We start from the raw sequence: 19,204 nt of genomic DNA on the forward strand, positions 1-19,204 counted from the left end.
TTACACACCCGCGCTGATAGAGGGCGATATTTCCCCCTACGCGTCTCCGTCTTGTCGCCCTTTAAACAAAGAGCTTTGTGTCATGTTGAGAGGACTCGCTCTGTAGCCTCATGACGAATGACGAGGAAAATCACCCACCTCGCTTGGTGCACTCTTCAGGTCAAAGAAACCGGAAGTAGGGAGAGAGTGAGACGTCTCAGGTGCCTTTTCCTCATCTTTGTCTACCGGAATGTCTGCAGCAGCTTAAACGCTGAGCAAAGGTCTACGAGTGGCAGGTCAAAATAAATCCGTAAGTACCGCCACGTTGTCTGAATGAAAAAATACCCGTAACTTGTGTTAGAATCATAGAGTTTTACGATTTGGCCGCCCTCTCATTTCAAATCAACCATTTAGCCATATTCACGCCTTATTAAGGACATTAATGTTGCTTTATTTGAAGGCCCAGCAGGTTTTTTTTTTTTATTATTTCAGTGTGTAAAAGGCGAAAGTAGCAATGCGTTTTATAAGCTTGTCCTTCCAGAAGAGACCAATGTATGTATTCGCCCTTATTATAACAATAACAATAATAATTATAACAATCCAGCTTCTTCTGAGACCTGATTTAGCTCCAACTGGACTGATAAGGACTCCTAAACTGTATCATCCATGCAGTTTCCAAAGGCTGTAAACCAAGATTAAAAGATCATGTTTAATGATCTTACCACTAAATAAGTTGATTCTGGTTCATCCAGATAAATTGTGAGGCTGTGAAGTTGTGCAACAACACCTGGAGTTTGGCTGGACGATGACGAGGATGATGTTGAAGACCGGCGGTCTATCTGACATGGAGGATCTTTCAATCCTCATCATTAATCCTCTTTTCTCCTGTTCTGCTTCCAGATCGGCGCCTACGACCAGCAGATCTGGGAGAAATCTGTGGAGCAGCGGGAAATAAAGGTGCCCTTTTTGTCCTGCTTGTCTTCGTTTTGCGTCCTTTTCCATTCTCCCTTCCTTGTTTCGCTCATTTCAGATTTCTCTCCTTGTCATTTATCCTGTTACTCAGTTTTTCTGTTATCAGTGTGTGTTTTTTTTTCTTTTTAACCACGTGGAACCCTGCTATGTTGAATAACTCCACTCTGCATTGAGTCCGTGGCACCGCTGCTCACGTGCAGCATGAAATATTCTTTCTTTTTAAATTTTCCTCCAGACTTCTATTTTTTTTAAAGGTTATTTACTCTCTTGTGCCACTCTCTTGTGCCACTTGTGCAACGCGTTGGGGGTTATTTGGACGTTACGCATCTGCGACTGATGCTAAATTTAGGAGCGCGGTGGGGGGTATGAATGAGTATGAACCCCCCCCAACATGCTGACAAGTGTATATTTATTCATAGCTGAAGGTCTGATTAGCCTCTATCTGCTAAAGGGCATCAGGCATAAGTTTAAAAAGACGTAGGCGATACCTTGGAGTTTAATCTTAAATATCAAAGGAGCTTTGATTTAAGGGGACTATGTAATGTATTACTACTTCTACTATTGGAATAGATTAACTTCAGCACTGGACAGCAACTATGGAAGCTAATACAGCACAGACAGAGGTGCTTTTGGTGTTGGAGCGCTCTTAAATGTATATTAGAGGCATTAGAGGTTTGGGGCAGGAAGGGCCAGGGCAGAGGCACATAGTCACAATTACTGTGTGTGTGTGTGTGTGTGTGTGTGTGTGTGTGTGTGTGTGTGTGTGTGTTGCACGTGACTGTTTGACCTTTCCCTCTGTAGATTCGATGAGATTTACAGTGTTTAGCAGCTGTTAATGTTGAACAGAACATTTTATTTTTGTCAGTGTCCAGGACACCACCTCTGTCTCTACCTGTAAACAGGTGGCACATTTTCATGAGCTCAAAGTCCACACACACACACACATTTTCATGCTCTTATGCACACGGCCGTGACATTTTTATATATATTTATATCGACTGGGAAGTCATTGTATTAGTTTGATTCATGTTCTTTTTAAAGATAAGAACATTTATCAGGCCTCTCAGATAAGACTATTCACTGTTGCATGAAGAAGCTGTGCATCCTCTGACATCTTTCGTCAGGGGGAAACATGCAACATGTTATAGACTCGAGTGACCCCATGTCACCTTCCTGTAGAGCAAACGGCGACGAAGGATTCTCAGCTGGACCTTTAGGCTTAACGGTGGAAATTTAGCTTTCCTAGCTTCTTTCTGATTGCTGCGACGTAGTTGATCAACTTTCTTTGACGTTTGCTTTAACTTGCATATCATTAGAGCAGCTAAGACGGTCTGGTCGCCGTGGAAATTGGTGTGTTTTATCAGAAACAGAGAATTCTAAACACTGCAGTTAGACTGTGTTGAAAGCAAGCGAATATATGCACTTTAAAAAAAGAAAAATACAGAAGTTACATCCTGTTTTAAGGCTTTTTAGTACCTCACTCTGACTTGTCTCTAATGGAGGAAGAATGTATTTGCAGCGTTTGTGCTTTAAGATTTGTTTACCTTTTTGAGCCGCGTCCGTTTTGTTTTTGGGTCTTTCACCGTTTGTCTGTGATGAAGAGACGAGGCACGTTTTAGTGTGTTTTCATGGAACAGAACAGAACTTGATTTGTATAAAAGTTAAAGAGAGAACTGTAAGGTTCTGGGACTGAGAACGTCTGTCCATACGGCTAGGGCATGGTAGCTGCATCATCCTGGTGTCTGTCTCTGATATAACACTTCATGCACAATAACACCAGATTTGAACACAATGAGGCACACAAGTGTTTCGAGTCAACCAGATGCTACAAAAGTGCTAATGGAAGAAATTAGAGCATTCACCTGTCTGCTGAACTAATTAGCGTCACCTGCTAACCAGGTAATAATAGGTGTGTTTACTTTCCTTTTTAAAAAAGCAATGTTAATCGTGTGTTCAAATGGTATTTCAGTCTCATTAATCTGATGTGATGCCTCCATCCAAAAAGTCAGAAAAGTGAAAGGCCTTAACATAATCAAAGTTGTCCAGCTTCGCCCTCCTTTTGTAATCATGCTAAGCTAACATGCATTATTTAATCAACTCCCAGGGTGGTGTAAAATTCCAGCTGTTGGCCATCACATGGTCCGTAACTCCCTCCATTTATGGACCCAGGGCTTTGGGAGGGGACACGGACCCCTCCCTCAACCCCCTCAGGCACAGACAGGACTCGAACCAGAGGCAGCACCACTGGCGACTTACGGTTGCGTTCTTTCCCACCAGGCCGTCGGAGATGAGGAGCCAATGTCCTCATGGGACTTTTGACATTCAAGTTGGACACTCGTTACACTAAAAGTAGGAAAGGGGATTTGAACCGGGAACCTTCAGAAGCACAGCCCTATGTTGAAACACCTGAGCTACACCCTCAGGCCCCACGAGAGACTCTTGACACCAGTTTTCTTCACAAGACTTCGGCTCCTTCCAGCAGCTTCTGCGTAACGACGCATCTGGAGAACTTCCTCGCTGTCCGACGTCTGAACAAACTCGAAAATGACTCTTAACACGGTTTTTGTTTCTTAAATATTCACCCAAGTGCATCTTCGATAAGTGCGCTCACATTTAAGACGTTTGGGGTGAGTCCGGTGATCCCGGCGCCGCCCTTCTCTTCTGGATGAGGAGGGCCTCCATCAAAGGCGGATCCTGCCACAGCTTCCTGGTGGCGTCCTGCAGGTGCAGGCGCATCCACGCTGACCCAAAGCTCCTGCAGCAAAGCCAAGTTCCAGCCACCCTTGGAGGTCCTCCCACCCCGTCTGGGGCAAATTCCCCTACTAAAGCAGCTCCCTCAGAACAGGAAATGGAATAATGTCAGTTTTAAAGAATTGACTGAACATTTTCCCCGATTTTAACAGTACTAATTTATTTGTCAAACAAAACATGTCGAAAATGTCACATTAACGTTTAAAGGAACAAAGTCAATAATTTAAATAAATAAAGTTCTATACAAAGTCAAGTTGTATAAAAGAGAAGATCTGAGTAGATTATGGAAAAACAAATGTACTGCGTGTTTTGGTAAAAAAAAGAGTTTTGTCTCTGGAGTCTGGTCGCCATACTTTGGAAAGACAAGAGTTTACGATGAGCTTGAAGTAAAATCCGTGTGTGTACAAACTTTCTGTTCACTCGAGCTTTACACTGTTCTAGAAAAGTGAAGCAGGAAATTTAAAAGTTCATTGGGATCGAGTGTTCCACTCCAGATCATCGTTCCATATTTTGTAAGGCAAATGTAAAAGTAATCCTATAAAAATTGGCAGAGCTAAATAGAAAAGTGGGTTCTGTAGTTCTTGGACGCTGATGACCTGATGTTAAATACAGATGTGTGGCCAGATGTTGACCGTTGTGACAGAGCGGTGCCCGGTGAGACCTTTTAAAAGCAAAGAAAATACAGAGACAGAACAGGACGTTTTGTGTGACTCCCACCGAGTCAGGATCAGAAGTTCAGTTTTGTTCCTCGAGCCCTGAGCTTCCTGGTTGTCATGGCTTTGAAATATGTACAAATCCCAGTGAACCGGAACACTTCCCCCAGCCGTCAGGACACGGCCCATTTGTCTTCATAACGGCTGCGTCGGGTCTCCTGAGAACACGGTTTTAAAAGTGCTGCACGTCCATGAGTGTGTGCGTCACTGACATAATTACTTAAAATGATGGAATTCCAGATCATTGGGCGTCTGGGCTGAAGCGATGCGACTTCTTACCTGCGCCGTCGTCTGCGTCTTCGGCCACAGGCTCTGAGTTGATGACGTATTTGTTGCCAAACAGCTGCACCATCTGGTCAAAGAACTTGAATTCCTGTCTCTCCCCTCTGGAAACGACAGGGAAAAGCCGCCGCTGGTTTGATACGAGCTTTAAAAACTGGCGCGCGTGCAAGACAACGCCGCTTGAACACAGATAAGACCGCCTGAACGTCACCCCTGACAGAGGACGGAGGAACCTACCTTCTCCCTTCCGGAAATTAGCCTTCAGCCTCTTTATCCGGTTCTGACACTGCTCAGGAGTGCGCAGGAAACCCTGGCTGGCCATGAGCTCGGACACCTGCGAGTAGATCTGTTTGTTCATCGCCGAGCCCTTCAACATCTGCTGGATGTCTCCGCTCCTCCAGATGTTCAGAAGGGCCTCCGTCTCGCTGTCCGTCCAGATCTGCTTGGAATTTTCCGGCATCCACTGAGCACTTGCTGTCGCTACAGCCATGAAATGGGGTTGAAGCCACAGCTTATTTGGTTTGACCCTCAAATATCACCTCTATTTCAATTTAAAATCTCACCTCTGCCGAGTTCAGCCTCGGCCCCGTATTCCTCTGCCTCTTCTGGCACCAACAAGTCCGAGTCCGAGTCGTCCACTTTCAGCTGCTTCCTGAAAATTCCATCCATCTCGCTGAAAAATGTAAAATCCTGCCTACATCCAACGAAAAGATTAAAACAATGAACCTCCACCAGCGACACGCAAGGAGCGTCGCGTGAAAAAGCCCCCCCCCAAAAAAAAATTGGGAATTAAAATAAACAGCACTCACTTTTCATGGAGGAAGCCGTATTTGAGCCGCTTGATGCGGGAGTAGCACTGGTCCGTGGTCCGCGAGTACCCTCGGTTGCTCATCTTCTCGGAAATGTACTCAAACACGTGGCGGTTCTTCTGGGAACCTTTCAGCGTGAGCTGGACGGGGTCCTCGCCCCAGATCTCCAGCAGGGTACGCGTCTCCTGCTCCGACCAGGGCGTCTTTCTACTCAGGTCAGCCTGGAGGAAGTGGCCGCCCTGCTCGTCTGGGTAGAGAAACGACACGTTCACCCGATGGATTCTTTACCTCCGAGTCCAATTGACCGTCCTTCAACCTACACACGTCGGGACCCTTTTCCACAAGCGGCTGCGACGTGGCGTCGGCGGGGGAACCGTCCTCGTCCACGTACTCGGAGGTGTCGCCGAGAACCGGGGCGAGGAGGTTAAAGTACCTGAAGGAAACGGGGCGTCCGGTTCTGGAGGACGGAAGAGCAACTTAGCGATGCCCCACAGGTGGAACGAAGCTCTTTGGTTCTACCTCCGGCTGTTGCAGTAGCGCCTGTACTTACCTTTAGCCTAATAACTAAAATTAGCTCAGTCCGGGCTATTTTCACTGACGCACCCAGCACAGATATAAATATTGCTTTTCTGTTTGGGAAATGTGACCTCCCTTGTGTTGGGGTCTTGCAGGCAGGAATGAGACCACCCCACCGCTGAGCTCAACATGAGAGAGTGGTGGCTTCATGTCGGCCTGATCTGCATCCCGCTGGTGGCGGTCTACCTCCACATCCCGCCCCCGCAGCTCTCACCTGCCCTGCAGAAGTGGCAGAGCGCCGGGGACGTCTTCCACTTCAGGGGCAACAAGATCTTCTACAGAGGTAAGAGGGCAGTTGCAGTTTCAAGGGGTCAGTTTACGTTCCACCACCTTTGTACTTTGCACTTCTATTATCTCACGCGCGTCCTCTTATCTTTGATCAAGACTCTTATGGAGCTCTGGGAAGCTCGGATGTCCTTATTCTTCTACATGGCTTCCCCACCTCCAGCTACGACTGGCACAAGGTATCTTCAGCACGCTCGGATTGTTTTAAGCTGCTTTTGTTGAGGGGGTGGAAAAAGGATGAATGTGCCTCTTCCGTACAGATCTGGGAACCGCTCGCGCTGCGCTTCCATCGGGTCATCGCGCTGGATTTCCTAGGCTTTGGCTTCAGTGACAAACCTGTGAGTCCTATTTTAAGGGCAGCCATAAAGCCTGTGTTTGATAAGGTTGGTCTGTGTTTCTTATGTTTCTCTTCCTCTCTACATTTTGCCACCCCAGCGACCGCACAAGTACTCCATTTTTGAACAGGCCAGTGTGGTGGAGGCCCTGGTGGCTCACCTGGGGCTCAGCAACCAGCGAGTCAACCTGATTTCCCACGACTACGGAGACACCGTCGCTCTTGAGCTGCTGTATAGGTATGGTTGTGGATGCTGAAAACCACTTTGGTAAATGAGGCATTTGCTAACGTCTTTCCTCTCCTCTCTGGCGGCGTCTCTGCTGTGCATTATAAACTAGGAGTGACCAAAATCGCACCGGTCACCTGACTCTCAACAGCCTGTGTCTTTCTAATGGCGGTATGCTGCACGATTCTGAAGAGTAACAATGCCCCGTCACTGTCGTGGATGGAATTCTGAGCCTTTTCTGTTTTCCCAACAGGATTATTCCCAGAAACGCATCATCCACGGCTGCTGCAGACGGTAACGTTCCCACCTTTATGTTTTATCTTCCTGCTCCGGAGGGACTGCGTAAAAGACCTTGTTTGGTGTCCTCTTTCTCCTAAAGCTTCTAAAGGATTCCAGTTTTCTGGCTCCGCTTCTCACGCGTCTCACCAACTTCATGATCTTCCAAAAGGGGTGAGAGAACTGCAGTTCTTGGATGTCAGGACCAGGATGTCGACGCGCCGCCATGTTGACATTGTTTTCCCCTGGCGTGCAGGATTGGAGAAGTTTTCGGGCCGTACACGCAGCCCACCAACGCTGACTTCTGGGACATGTGGTCCAGCATACGCTACAATGACGGAAACCTGGTTATGGACAGGTGTGTGTGTGTGTGTCTTTGAATTCATGGTTCCGTTCAACCTCCTGATGTTTTCTCCTCCTCTCTTCAGTATTCTGCAGTACATCAACCAGAGGCTCAAACACAGAGAGCGCTGGGTGGGCGCGCTCACGTCCACATTTGTACCATGTGAGTTCACCGCTGCGTCATCAGAGCTCTGAGAAGCTCTGTTCCGGGCGAAGACAACACTTCCTGAAGGTGTATTAACTCAAATGCTTTGAATAGTGTGCCTCCCGTGCTAAGCTGCTTAACCCACGAGGAGGAGCCTCGTGGTCCATCTGTGATCTGGAGTTCAGGGGAGGAGAGTGGGGGTTGGGTCTTAAGTGTGCACTAGAATCGAAAACCAGTTTTCATATTTCATTTTTGGGAAGTGGGCAGAGGAGCAAAGGCTTGGTGCAGTTCACTGTTTGGCCACAAGATGGAGGAAAAGACATTTGAACTATGTTCTCAATGCAAATGCAAATTAGTTTTATATATGTATGTAACCATGACTGAATATATATCTTGTCCAGCAGAACAAGACTTAAGTAGCTTTTGAACAAAAGGTAGTTAGGGTAACCTAACCTAGCTGGGAACATCTACCAGGTTGTGGCATGAAGTGAGCACTCAGCATCAGCCAGATTCCAGCCTGGGGGGTGGGGGGCAGTGCACGTGCTGCCAGCTGGTTATTGTGTGTCCTGATGCACCTCTCAGGGCAGTCTCTGTGGTTTTGTCCATGCTGGGGCTTGAACTGGGAGTCCTCTGTATCTTAGCCTGGCAACTTAGTGACTGAGCTAATCCCACCACCCACCTTACATTTTCTTTATCTTAAAAGACCTGACAGGCAGCATATGGTGACAGATTTAAAAAAAATAAATAAATAAAATCGCTTCACTTAGCTACAACAATCCTTCTTGTCCTTTAGTGCACATGATCTATGGCCCGTTGGACCCAGTCAACCCCCATCCCCAATTCATTCGACTTTACCAGTAGGTGCTCCCCCACTACCACCGACACACATTACAGATTTGCTCTTCAGCAGATTATGACTGAAATGTCGCCTCCTGCAGGCAGCTGGTCCAGAGGTCTACACTGACCATCCTGGACGAACATATCAGCCACTACCCTCAGCTGGAGGATCCAACCGGCTTCCTCAACGCGTATTTCAACTTTATCCACTCATTCTGAGGGGGAACCAAAGGAGAAGGAAGTGCTGCTCTGATGGAGTGATGTGTGCATCTTTAGTTTTGATTCTTCAAGTGCAAAGTGTCACATTCAGCTGCACCAACAGGTTTTCTATGATTTTCTACATTTCAATGAAATTGCTAACTTTTCTTTGAATAAAAGTAGTTTTATACACAAGCGCGAGTGTTGTACTTTGACAGCGTTTATTAACACGAACAGCTGTGTTTCAGAGAGAACATGAGGACCTTTAGACAGTGGAAAGAAAAGTGATAAAAGATTTTATAGGTTGACTTTCACGCATAATTGTTGCTCTAATTTTCCTTTCTGAGCTGCGAGACGACGAAAATAGACCCAAAAAAAAGTGACATAGCCGCACGATTTAGCCGACGGACGCCAGAATGACGTCGACGACCGTCTCCTCGCTGCTGCGAACCGTCACCTGCATGGTGACGCCGTCGGCCAGCGCCAGGCGAGCGCGGACCAGCACGTCGTGACCCCCCCGGAACACACCTGAGACGAGAGAGACATCAGAATGCGCAACGATGGCGGGCGCAACCACAAGAGCCGAAGTCAGACACCCACCAGCGAGGAAGAGGACGTGCGAGTTTTTGTTTTCGGGAACTTTGTCGGAGCGCTCGCAGGGCTGCATCCCCAGGAAGCTGATGATGTTCCCCACCGCCTCTGTACAACACAAACACACATCGGTCCACACGCTGAACATCGAATACGAGCCTTGAGCCGCGGCCTGATCGTACCATCTAACGTCCGCACGGACGCCAGGGCGAATGTCTCTTCCTTCTCAAACTCGTCTCCCACTTCTTCCCACGCCGCCCCGAAGTTGGGTTTCAGAACCTTCTGGATGTGGTCGGCCACCGTCACCTCCAGATCCTCCAGCTGAGACACACGAGAGGTGAGGAAGATCGTTTTACAGCGGCGCCCGGACACAAAGGTCACCGATCTGGCCGCCTGCACGCGCGGGCGTTCTCACGTACCACGTACTCGTCGTCGTAACCGTCGTCGTCGGGCTCTCCTGTGTTGGGGTCGCAGTCTCTGACCAGATATTTCATGGTGCAGCTGAACGTGCACGACACTGAAGGGAGACGATGGGTTAAGACGGATAATGGAGAACATAATCGTTGTGTGTGTGTATAAAAGCAACAGACCGGCTGTTGGGTCGTCATCAGGCAGGCGGACGAGTGAGTAGCAGGAACCGGGCTGACTGTAGGGGAGGCTGGGGGCCGGGATGTAGTGGATCACCTCGTAGGCCTCCGACGGCTCCATCTGCACCAGCACCTTCTGCAGCAGCTGGTCGTTCAAAGTGTTTGTGCAGTCGAACTGGAAGACCATGTGCCTGGCGAACGTGTGTTTGATGCAGCGCACCACGTACTCGGTCTCGGCCTCCGTCAGCTGCACCGGATCGGAGGACTTAAAGAGCGGGCCGAGACCCTGGAACTCTGGGATGGCGGCCAGTTGTTCTGTTAACGACGAGAGGGGACAGGTCAGTCTGTGAAGGCTGTGACCTTCAACCTGACGACAGGGCTACCGGCTGACCTTGGTAGATATCCTGCCGCGACGGGGCCAACTTTTCTGGCAGCTTGCTGGTGGCAGCAGGAGCGATTTCTGAGAATGAGAGGTGCAAATTCTTGATACACAGAACATCAAACTCAACAGCGGGAGTGTGGTGCCGTACCAGTCTTCTGCTCTGTGATGGGAGTGGTCGCCAGAGGGACAGACTTCATGTCGAAAGGTTTTTCCGAAGGTTCTAAAGTGTACTGGTGCAGAGACTTCTCCAGGCCAGGGATGGAGACGGACAAACCTGACAGCGGCAGAAGACACACTCACAACCTGATATCTACACAGACCCTGTGTGTGTGTGTGTGTGTGTGTTTATTTACCATTGAAGATGTAGGCTGCATTCAGGGCCTTCTGCTTCTGCTGCAGCACGTTCATGTAGAAGGTGGCCCTGTCGCGCACTTCGTCGTCGCTGTCCATCATGCACCTACAGGGAGAGCCGGGTTTGAGTTACACTGTGAACCATTCTTCGAAGAGCAACAAAAACCAGCAGGAAACAAACGCTCGTGGCTACCTCTGCATGAGGACCAGCACGCTCGGCAGCAGATCATCATTCTGAGCTCCAAATTTAGCCAGAGCACTGACAGCGGCTGGAGGACGGAGAGATTATGTGAGGGAACGGGACAATGGTTGCATTTAATAGATGCTAGCGTTAGCGGGGTCACGCTACCTGCACGAACTGCTTCACTCTCCAGCACCACCCGGTTGAAAATGAAGCGGATGTACTTGGACGGCTGGGGGGTGCGCGGGCCCTCCTTGCCCAGCAGGTGCAGGATTTTCGTGGCCAGCACCGTGTGCTCGCAGTCCTCGATGAACTCGCACAGATGAGCCAAACCCGTCTCCTTGCTCTCCGGGTTCTCCTCGATGATGCTGATGATGCAGTCCACGATGGCGCGCTTGTACTCGAAGCCGCCCTGCGGGGTAGAGATCCGCTTTAGCGCACGTGACTCATCGCTGAGGAGGACGCGAGCAAATCCGACGCCACCTCAGTAAACTTACGTCATCTCGGAGCATGTTGGACAGGAAGTTCATCATGACGCTGTGCTTCCTGGGATACTTCTGGCACAGAGCGCTGATGGCCTGCACCACCACCACCTGAGGAACACAAAGACCGGCACAGATGAGGAACTGCAGCACAAACTAAATCAACCAGACGAGATGGTGATCTTCTCCTTCCGACCTTGAACTCGTCCGAGATCTCGGACACGAATGAGGAGATCTGCTTCATGAGGCGATCCACGCTGCTCTCGCTGCCCGTCTTGAGCAGAGTGGTAATGGCCAGCGTGGCGATGCTGCGGTTGGAGTCAGTGATCAGGTTCTCCAGGTCCAGGTTGCACGCAGTCACGGCTGATGGGTGCTTCATGGCCACCTGGTGGACGTAATTAATATTACAGGTGTGTTCTGAACACTTTGCATGCAACTAACTTTGAAATAACAAATTCGTTAAAAATAAGCAATATTTAATGAAGCGCTACCTTGTTGAGGGTTCTGACTGCAGCATATCTCAAGGCTGCTTTGGGGGAACTGCAGAAGAGCTGCAACACTGCAACAAACACAATTTACAAAGCTCAAACCTTTACGACTACATAAGGTTCCTTCTCATCATTCAAACGTTTGTGTTCTGACCGGACACAGCAGGAGCCAGTTCCCTGGCAGTGCAGTTTGGCATGTGGACGATGGCCGACGCAGCCTCGTACACCACCATCTCGTTCTTGTTCCTCAGGCAGCTCTCGATGAAGTCAAACAGAGGACTGTCGTGGCTGACGACACAGAGACAGAAGAAAACACCGTCAACAACCCCTCCGTGTCCACACATCCCCGGCGTGCCACCCGACTGCTGCAGGTCTGCTCACCCGGCTTCGGTCTCATCCAGCAGCTTACTGGCGATCCTGATCAGCATGCAGTAGGCAAAGGGAGACTTTAGGCCAGATTTGGTGAACTTGTTGAGCATCTTGGTGACAGCGAGGCGGTCGTTCTTCCTGAGGTGATACAACAGACCCAAAGCGTGGTACTGGGGAGAAAAAAAAACAGCATTCTGGTCAAGTAGCACATCTACACAGTAAACATACAATATCTACGTGCTTAGACTGGACTTCTGTTCCCCTCTGCCTGAACCAAACCTCTCGGTCTATTGAGCCCACACCTACACACACGACGCGGGGTCTTTCTGCGAGGTGTACCACCTACCTGGACCATGATGTTATCACTGGAAGCAGCCTCCTGAGCTTCATTCACCCAACGCTTCACCACATCGTAGCTCATCTTCACCATGTGCTGAACACAAACAGACGTGATTTAACCCGGTAAAAAGAACGACGTAATGTGGTATTAAACACGTCGACATAACCATAAACCCAAACACATGTGGTCAAACTCAGGACATGTATTTACCAGAGAGGAGACCAGGGCGGAACTGGAAACACTGGGAACCTTGTCAACAATAGCCTGCTTCATGTATCGCTCAATGGCTTGTAACATGGTCGTCTGTGTGACAGAAAAGAGACTACTTATCCACACGATACTGGTGATAAAGTTGGTATTTACGGTGTTTCTGCTTTAAATTAAAAAGTAATTGTAACGTGAAAAAGGGAGTAACGAGACACTTACATCTGTAATCCTGCACAGGGCTCGGATGGCAGGTCCCCGGTAAACATCTTCCTTCCCAGTCATGTCTTTAGTTAGGCTGTAAAATATCACACAAAGATTAACAGCATAACAGACCAGACCCCACAACAATATTCTATTCACAGTTTAGGGCTAAAGTTAGCAAAGATGCTGAGAAAGAAGAATATAGCACAGACCTGCTAGTGACAATGATGACATCCTCAGAGATGTTGGCCATCTCTTTAATGGTCAGGTAGCACATCCTCCTCAGGGTTTGCTGGGGAAAAACAGCAATGAGGACAGATTTAGACAATACTCGACAAAAACAGGACAAATACGGAGCTGAATTCTTACATCGTTTGACTGAAAGAGCCTGGTCATTGCAAAGAAAGCCTCAGTGGCCTCTGTGGTCCCAAAATGCTCCCCCTAAATTAACAACAGCACAAGAACAAGTATTAAACTCCTGTCTGGATAATCATTATACTCAACTACAACACTGGTAACGTGACGTTTTACCTGGTTCAGGAGGTAAATAATCTTGGTCAGAATATGCAGGCATCTTCGTGGGTTGATGGGAGTCTCATTGAAAATACGTGCCTGTAAACAAGGCATTAGTTATTTTACTACATGAATTCTGGTGTTAAATATTTGTTCATCTACAAATCTGATGCAGATATGTGTTGTTTTGTGTTAAAATAAAAAAATAAATAAAATGATAATAATAAGGCACATATATTACCTCCTGCAAGACAGCACTCTTCTCAAGATTCTGGAAAGGGTTTGACCCGCTTCCTAAATAACAAATGGACAGAGTCAGACATCTGAACAATTAAGCCTAATATTTTCTGTCCATAGTATTAAGAATATATAAATTATGTAACGGCAGTCAGGGGTAGTGATGACGCTACAACCTATATAGATCATACATATTTACCACTAATCAAAGGAATATCATTTTGATATTCCCAACTTAAATAAAGACGATAGTGCAGAACATATATATATTTCACCTATCTCGTGTGTGCATGGAAAAAATATCAAACTTTGGAAACGTCCAGCTGTTGTAGCTTAGCTAGGAAAGCTAAAGGCTGTGACCCGCGATCACCATACAATTGAACGAAACCTTTAGAAATGCAAGTGCCAGTCATAGTATATCCTTAAATGCATGCTGTAAATTGCGAAATAAGGTTAGAAACCACGATAATAAATCTACAAAGCTATCATTTATTAGCAGGTCGGTGAAATCTGACAGGTTAGCTCAACACTAGCATCTAAGTTATCCTCCATTTACAGGTCCAAAAACAGCTATTCTTCAAACACTCTCACAATTCAACGACATAATCCTTAAAACCTACCAGACTCCTCGTCCTTCTTGTCAAACTTTTTAATCATGATGCCAGAATGTAGTTAGTAGACGAGGGCAATAGATGCTCTCAGCCTCGACCTAAAGCACAAACTACTTCCACGTCGCCAAAATGAACACTCGACACTTCCGGTCCACGTTCCCGGAAATACGTCATAACCCTTTTCACATTAAAAGCAGCAGAGGGCAGCACTCCTCCATTCACGGTCACTTTCAACACAACCAAGCAATTCCTCCAAATAAACCTTTAGTTTTAGTCGTAACTGTCACACCAGTTTATAATATACAAATGCCACCAGATGGCGAGATCGTCTCGTTTCGTGAGTCTTTGTAACCTTAAATAGCGTTGTTCTGCATTATACATAGAAATAACTAATATAACACTTTGTAAATGAAAGAAATCCCTGCGTTTTCTCTCTGGAAAGACTGAGAAAATAAAATATTAGATCATTATATGCAAGCATGTATCTATTGTTTGATATATAAGCGTGTATCAAGATTGCACATTTTCAATATTGATGGAATGATAAAATTGTTAAAGAATACTTTAACATAATTAATGTGTGAAGCATGTAGTTTGTTAGATTTGCTTTATTTGAGGAAAAATAATCCTTTATTTTGAGTATAAAAATAACAGACATCTGACGAACACATACATTCTGATGCATTTACATTTTACTGTTTTTCATGTTGGGTTGTGTTGCGTGTCATCGCAGAATCTGGGGAAATTAAATATATTTCATCATATAAACTTTAGACCAGTGAGGCTTGGAAGATTAAAGTGAGGCGGCCAAGAAAAAGAAAGGAACAATGCATGAAATCTAATCTTGTGCTTATGCAACAGAATGAGAAAAAGTTTCACTGGGCTTAAAAATGATCGATGCTTTCTTCTGTTTAGGTCAAGAGTTAAAATTTAATTACTCTGGGGCTAACGAATCACATTAAACATTCATTTTTGTTGAAAAAGAAAGTGCTTTACTGCAATTTATTACCACGAATAACGTAAAACATAATTATAATAATAATAAATAATAAAAACACGTCTTAAACTCACATTGAGGTGAGTTTAGAGCCAAAATGGGACAATTTTAACGGTTTCCACAGAAAAACATTCTCACCTGAAAATGATCAGACCCGAATTTATGTCCACTTTTTACATTTATCAGCCAAGGCTTTCAGCATTTATTGGTCTTTAACAACACGTATAAGAATCCAGTGTTTAGTCATTTGCATTGATTTCCCTCACAGGGAAAATGCGTTTACGCGCAATGTGAGTGGAAAAGAAAATTCCCCGCGCGAACACAAACGAATAATCTCATTAATTATGATTAAAATAAGAAATGACGAGCTGAGAGGCCAACACCGGTCATGGCTGTTAAATTTAAACTGTCTGATTCGGTCACTTTCTCCGGCCAATGTGCGCCAAGAGGCGCGCGTTCTCGGCCGCCTTTGCGCGCAGGTTTTTGGCCTTGGCCACGTCAAATAGGACGTTCATGATGTTGGTGGGGACGTCCAGGGAAAGGGTCAGCCTGCTCCTTCGGTCCCCTTTGCTGCTGTTGCGGAGCATCTGCCCCCTGAGCTTCGTCCGCCTCAGGAAACGGTAGTTTGCGGGAGCAGCAGTCCTTTTCTCCCGGCTGGACTCGGCGGAGGAAGGGGAGAGGTACGCGGATTGCAGGAGGGACGCCCAGTCGTCCGCGGGGGAGTAACCGGGCACGTCGTCGTCTCCCGGGAGTCCGACTGCCATGTGGTCGTCGCAGAGGAGAGGGAGGCGGTAGTCGGAGAGGTGCAGACACAGGCTGGAGGTCGGTGTGCACAGGACCGAGAGCAGCAGCAGGGTCTTCAGGGACGACAGCATGCTGTGTCCTCTGCGCGGAACATTTCGTCAAATATTAATTAATGCACGTTAATGAGAGGCTTTATGTTAAAATGCAGGGGTGAAGCAATGCAATACAGTGTTGCTCGCACCGATTTTAACTTAAACTCACTCCTCCAACCATAAAAGAACAACTTACCACCGGCGTCGCGCAGTAGAAAACACTTAAAGAGCTCAACTAAGGCGTGTTTGCAAAGGCAACAAAGGGAGGAATCCTCACAGGTGCAGATCTGATAAGAAATTCCGATGTAAATCAAAGTTGCGCGGAGGTCAGCGGCGCGCACGGTCTGACCGGCAGCGTGTGTCGCTCGTCCATTCCCTGCGCGCTCATTTTTAGTAGATGCCATCAAACTGCAGCCTTACGCCAGCAACGACGTCATCACGGTCATATTTTGGCTCGCTGGGAGTTTTCCTATTGGTCGGGATGCGGGGAAGAAGCACGAAAACTTCTGTGTGACATGTTTGAAATTCAATTGAAGTGTTGGGAGCAATTATAAATTCTACTTCGGTGCAGTTTTATTTTTTTGTTCCGTTCGGATCCAGAATGATGCTGCCTGTTATGACGCCATACGCACAACATACACGTTCACCATCTTACTCGAAGGTCTCACCGCACTTGTTTTAAGTCATGAAAAAAGTAGAATCAAATAAAGGGAACTAGAAGATTCTTTTTTTCACTCATTGTTGTAGCTTATGTACAATTCAGAAGCATCTTCACGCAGACAGTGCAACAAAATCCAGGGTTTATTTGCATTTCCCGACCCATCCGCATATAAATGATAACAAAAAAGCACTTTTCAGACCAGCATGAAGTCACTAATGACCGCCTAACCGTTTTTTACCCAAGTGTCTGAGTGTTTCTGCTCTGTATCTTTTAATTAAAAACTGCAGTTGAAAGCCGAGCTCAGCACCAGGAGAGCGACCTGCAGTGTCACGGGGGACAGGACAGGACAGGACAGGAAGAGTGACAGAATTAGATGGTGTTGGGCTGAGCTTTAATGAGCAACCTCATCATGAGATCAAGCCGTAATTATCATAGAATGTGATTAAATGGTCCCTCTTTCATTTCAGCTTGTGTCCTTGAGCAGATACCTTTGAACCTGGAGCCATGCCACATGGCACCTTTTACATTCTTGCCCAGTTGTGTGTTATCTCTCCGGCGTCCTGCTTGGGATTCCGGATCCATTCCTCACTCTGGGAACGTCGGCCTCATTTAGAATCCCAGCAGTGGGGAGACACTTGAAGGCATCCTGTGGAGGTTTCTGACCACTCCTTATATTCATTATCAGGCGGTTTAATGAGCTGCTGCTCTGACGTGAGCTGATGGCACCTTTTTCTTTGCTCTTATCTTCATTGAAGTGGAACTTTAGAAACACGTCAGCTCCGTCGGTGCGTTGCAGCACGTGGGCGTCCATTATCCTGCAGCGTCGTGACTAATATTCTCTGGAGGACAGTTGGTGACAGATACGTCTCTCCTTCAGAGGAAACAGGAACGACGCGGGCTCAAACACAAAGCCCTGGAGCTGCTCTGAGAAGGTAAAGGGAAGAAGTCTGCGTTGAAACTTCACTTCTTGTCCTCCCGAACCCTCAAACGCGTGCAGTCGTGCAGGAATCCCCCCAGCCGCTGCTGATGGAGAGACCTCCGCCGCAGCCCCCCCATGGGTCCCTCATCTGGCTCCCAGCCTGACCCACGACGCCCCCTGCCAGAGGGAGCATATGTGGCGGTGGAGATGGCAGCTTTTAAAAAATTATTTCAGAGAGAGAGAGAGAGAACGTAAAAAAAAGGTGATTTACGTGAAGCAGACGAAGGGAAGAGAACGATTCGACCCACAGAAATGTTCTGTTTAGCGGATTTATTTGGAAAAAAAGGTTTTGAACATTCGCACTGAAATTTGCAGCAAAACGGCTTTGAAATGTATAAATAAATTCAACACTTTACACATTTATGTACAAAAACACTTGTCTCCCCGCCTGAAGCGGCTCTCTCTGTGGATCGAGATGATCGAGCTGGAGAGGGCGTGGCGCTCCTCCCAGCTCTAACTGGGGTCTGACTGGTTTGACCTTTGCCCTCCGCACCAGCTCTGGCACTCTTCCCTCGAGGAGAACCGGTTCCCGTTGCCGTCACAGCCGCCGTACACAAACGGCCTGCATTCTCCAGAGCGAGGGTGGAAGTACCACAGCAGGACGTACTCCGAGCAGGGGCCCTCGGCCATGGGCTCCTGGCAGCGGGCTGCCGCTGAAAGGGACAGAAGGTGACGATCTCATAAGCACATCTGAACGGGAACATGGAGGCTGCTGTACACCACAGACGCAGTAAGCTTTCATGCAGCAATAAACAGGCTTCCGTTTCCCAGAAAAGAGCAACTTTTACATTTGAATCCGGTTTAATTGCCTCCCACTAACCCACCGCCTTCCGCCACTCTCCGCGTGTTGATTGCTATTAACCGTTGTGCGGAAATGTTTTATTAAATTTAGATTACCATTTTCACTCCTTCGCTCTGAAATTGCCTCGTAAAACCTAGCGCAGCCTGGGAAACATTGGGGGATTAAATTTAGGCCTTATCGTTCTCCCCCACCTTGTGCTTTTAATAATTTCAAACAGTCGTTACAGATTATAAAAACACTAAATGGAGCAGGGTGGGGGAATAATATATATATATATATATAAAAAAAATATCAAAGCTGAAAGATAAGAGGAGAATCAGTCTTGGCCACTCACCAGTGGGGTCTGTTCCAAATACCCTTCTTTTCTTCCTCTGTCCTGATTCTGCAGCCCCTTCATTCAGAGAATCTGAGGGGAAACAACATCAGCAGCGTCTCACACAGGTTAGAGGATGAATCCAGGACAGGCCGACTCGGACTGATATTAATTGGACGGGGCTGCATCAACACAATCGTTATCTCGGAGCGTTTCCGAACGCGCAGCGTGCCTTGATTTATTCATTCTTAATTTCTTTGTGCTGGCCTTCTTCTGAAAGAACCGCAGTTACGCAATCAGCTTACGTCACTGTCGAGGGAGCGCTCTCCTTGAATCAGGAGCATGAAAAAT

General features: G+C 47.2%; 5 protein-coding genes across 5 annotated transcripts in view; 1 reads left to right on the top strand and 4 right to left on the bottom strand.

Moving 5' to 3' along the window:
* Positions 1-140: 140 nt before the first annotated feature.
* mest (mesoderm specific transcript) lies at positions 141-8,918 on the top strand. The gene is made up of 13 exons (XM_003972799.3): positions 141-289; positions 880-936; positions 6,178-6,365; positions 6,467-6,546; positions 6,628-6,705; positions 6,803-6,939; positions 7,040-7,098; positions 7,181-7,221; positions 7,307-7,377; positions 7,460-7,561; positions 7,632-7,708; positions 8,484-8,547; positions 8,629-8,918. The coding sequence occupies exons 3-13, from the start codon at positions 6,212-6,214 to the stop codon at positions 8,744-8,746; spliced, it is 981 nt and encodes a 326-aa protein (XP_003972848.1). The 5' UTR covers positions 141-289; positions 880-936; positions 6,178-6,211; the 3' UTR covers positions 8,747-8,918.
* LOC115246697 (zinc finger and SCAN domain-containing protein 20) lies at positions 3,841-6,213 on the bottom strand. Its single transcript, XM_029825872.1, has 8 exons — positions 6,154-6,213; positions 6,026-6,063; positions 5,827-5,963; positions 5,507-5,753; positions 5,261-5,391; positions 4,935-5,177; positions 4,695-4,801; positions 3,841-4,570 (listed from the first exon to the last, which is right to left on the bottom strand). Exons 1-8 carry the CDS (start codon positions 6,211-6,213, stop codon positions 4,529-4,531), a joined length of 1,005 nt encoding a protein of 334 aa, XP_029681732.1. The 3' UTR covers positions 3,841-4,528.
* An 11-nt stretch (positions 8,919-8,929) lies between the features above and the next one.
* On the bottom strand, positions 8,930-14,420 carry copg2 (COPI coat complex subunit gamma 2). Its single transcript, XM_003972801.3, has 23 exons — positions 14,275-14,420; positions 13,659-13,711; positions 13,436-13,516; positions 13,274-13,345; positions 13,117-13,196; positions 12,923-12,998; positions 12,707-12,799; positions 12,503-12,589; positions 12,169-12,326; positions 11,942-12,075; positions 11,791-11,858; positions 11,496-11,684; positions 11,315-11,410; positions 10,986-11,229; positions 10,830-10,905; positions 10,639-10,742; positions 10,434-10,559; positions 10,295-10,363; positions 9,907-10,218; positions 9,736-9,833; positions 9,499-9,637; positions 9,326-9,424; positions 8,930-9,253 (listed from the first exon to the last, which is right to left on the bottom strand). The coding sequence occupies exons 1-23, from the start codon at positions 14,309-14,311 to the stop codon at positions 9,123-9,125; spliced, it is 2,622 nt and encodes an 873-aa protein (XP_003972850.1). The 5' UTR covers positions 14,312-14,420; the 3' UTR covers positions 8,930-9,122.
* Positions 14,421-14,889: 469 nt separating this feature from the next.
* ucn3l (urocortin 3, like) lies at positions 14,890-16,469 on the bottom strand. Its single transcript, XM_029825332.1, has 2 exons — positions 16,295-16,469; positions 14,890-16,147 (listed from the first exon to the last, which is right to left on the bottom strand). The coding sequence occupies exon 2, from the start codon at positions 16,135-16,137 to the stop codon at positions 15,682-15,684; it is 456 nt and encodes a 151-aa protein (XP_029681192.1). The 5' UTR covers positions 16,138-16,147; positions 16,295-16,469; the 3' UTR covers positions 14,890-15,681.
* A 1,524-nt stretch (positions 16,470-17,993) lies between these two features.
* The window catches only part of col7a1l (collagen type VII alpha 1-like), a 33,996-nt gene continuing 32,785 nt past the window's right edge, over positions 17,994-19,204 (bottom strand). Inside the window, exons 104-105 of the mRNA XM_029825331.1 lie at positions 18,875-18,946; positions 17,994-18,391 (exon numbers count right to left, since the gene is read on the bottom strand). Coding sequence (XP_029681191.1) covers positions 18,192-18,391; positions 18,875-18,946 — 272 coding nt within the window. The 3' untranslated portion in view covers positions 17,994-18,191. The remainder of the gene's footprint in view (positions 18,392-18,874; positions 18,947-19,204) is intronic.

Source organism: Takifugu rubripes, chromosome 18 (genome assembly GCF_901000725.2).
Source record: "Takifugu rubripes chromosome 18, fTakRub1.2, whole genome shotgun sequence".
Taxonomy (NCBI): Eukaryota; Metazoa; Chordata; class Actinopteri; order Tetraodontiformes; family Tetraodontidae; genus Takifugu; species Takifugu rubripes.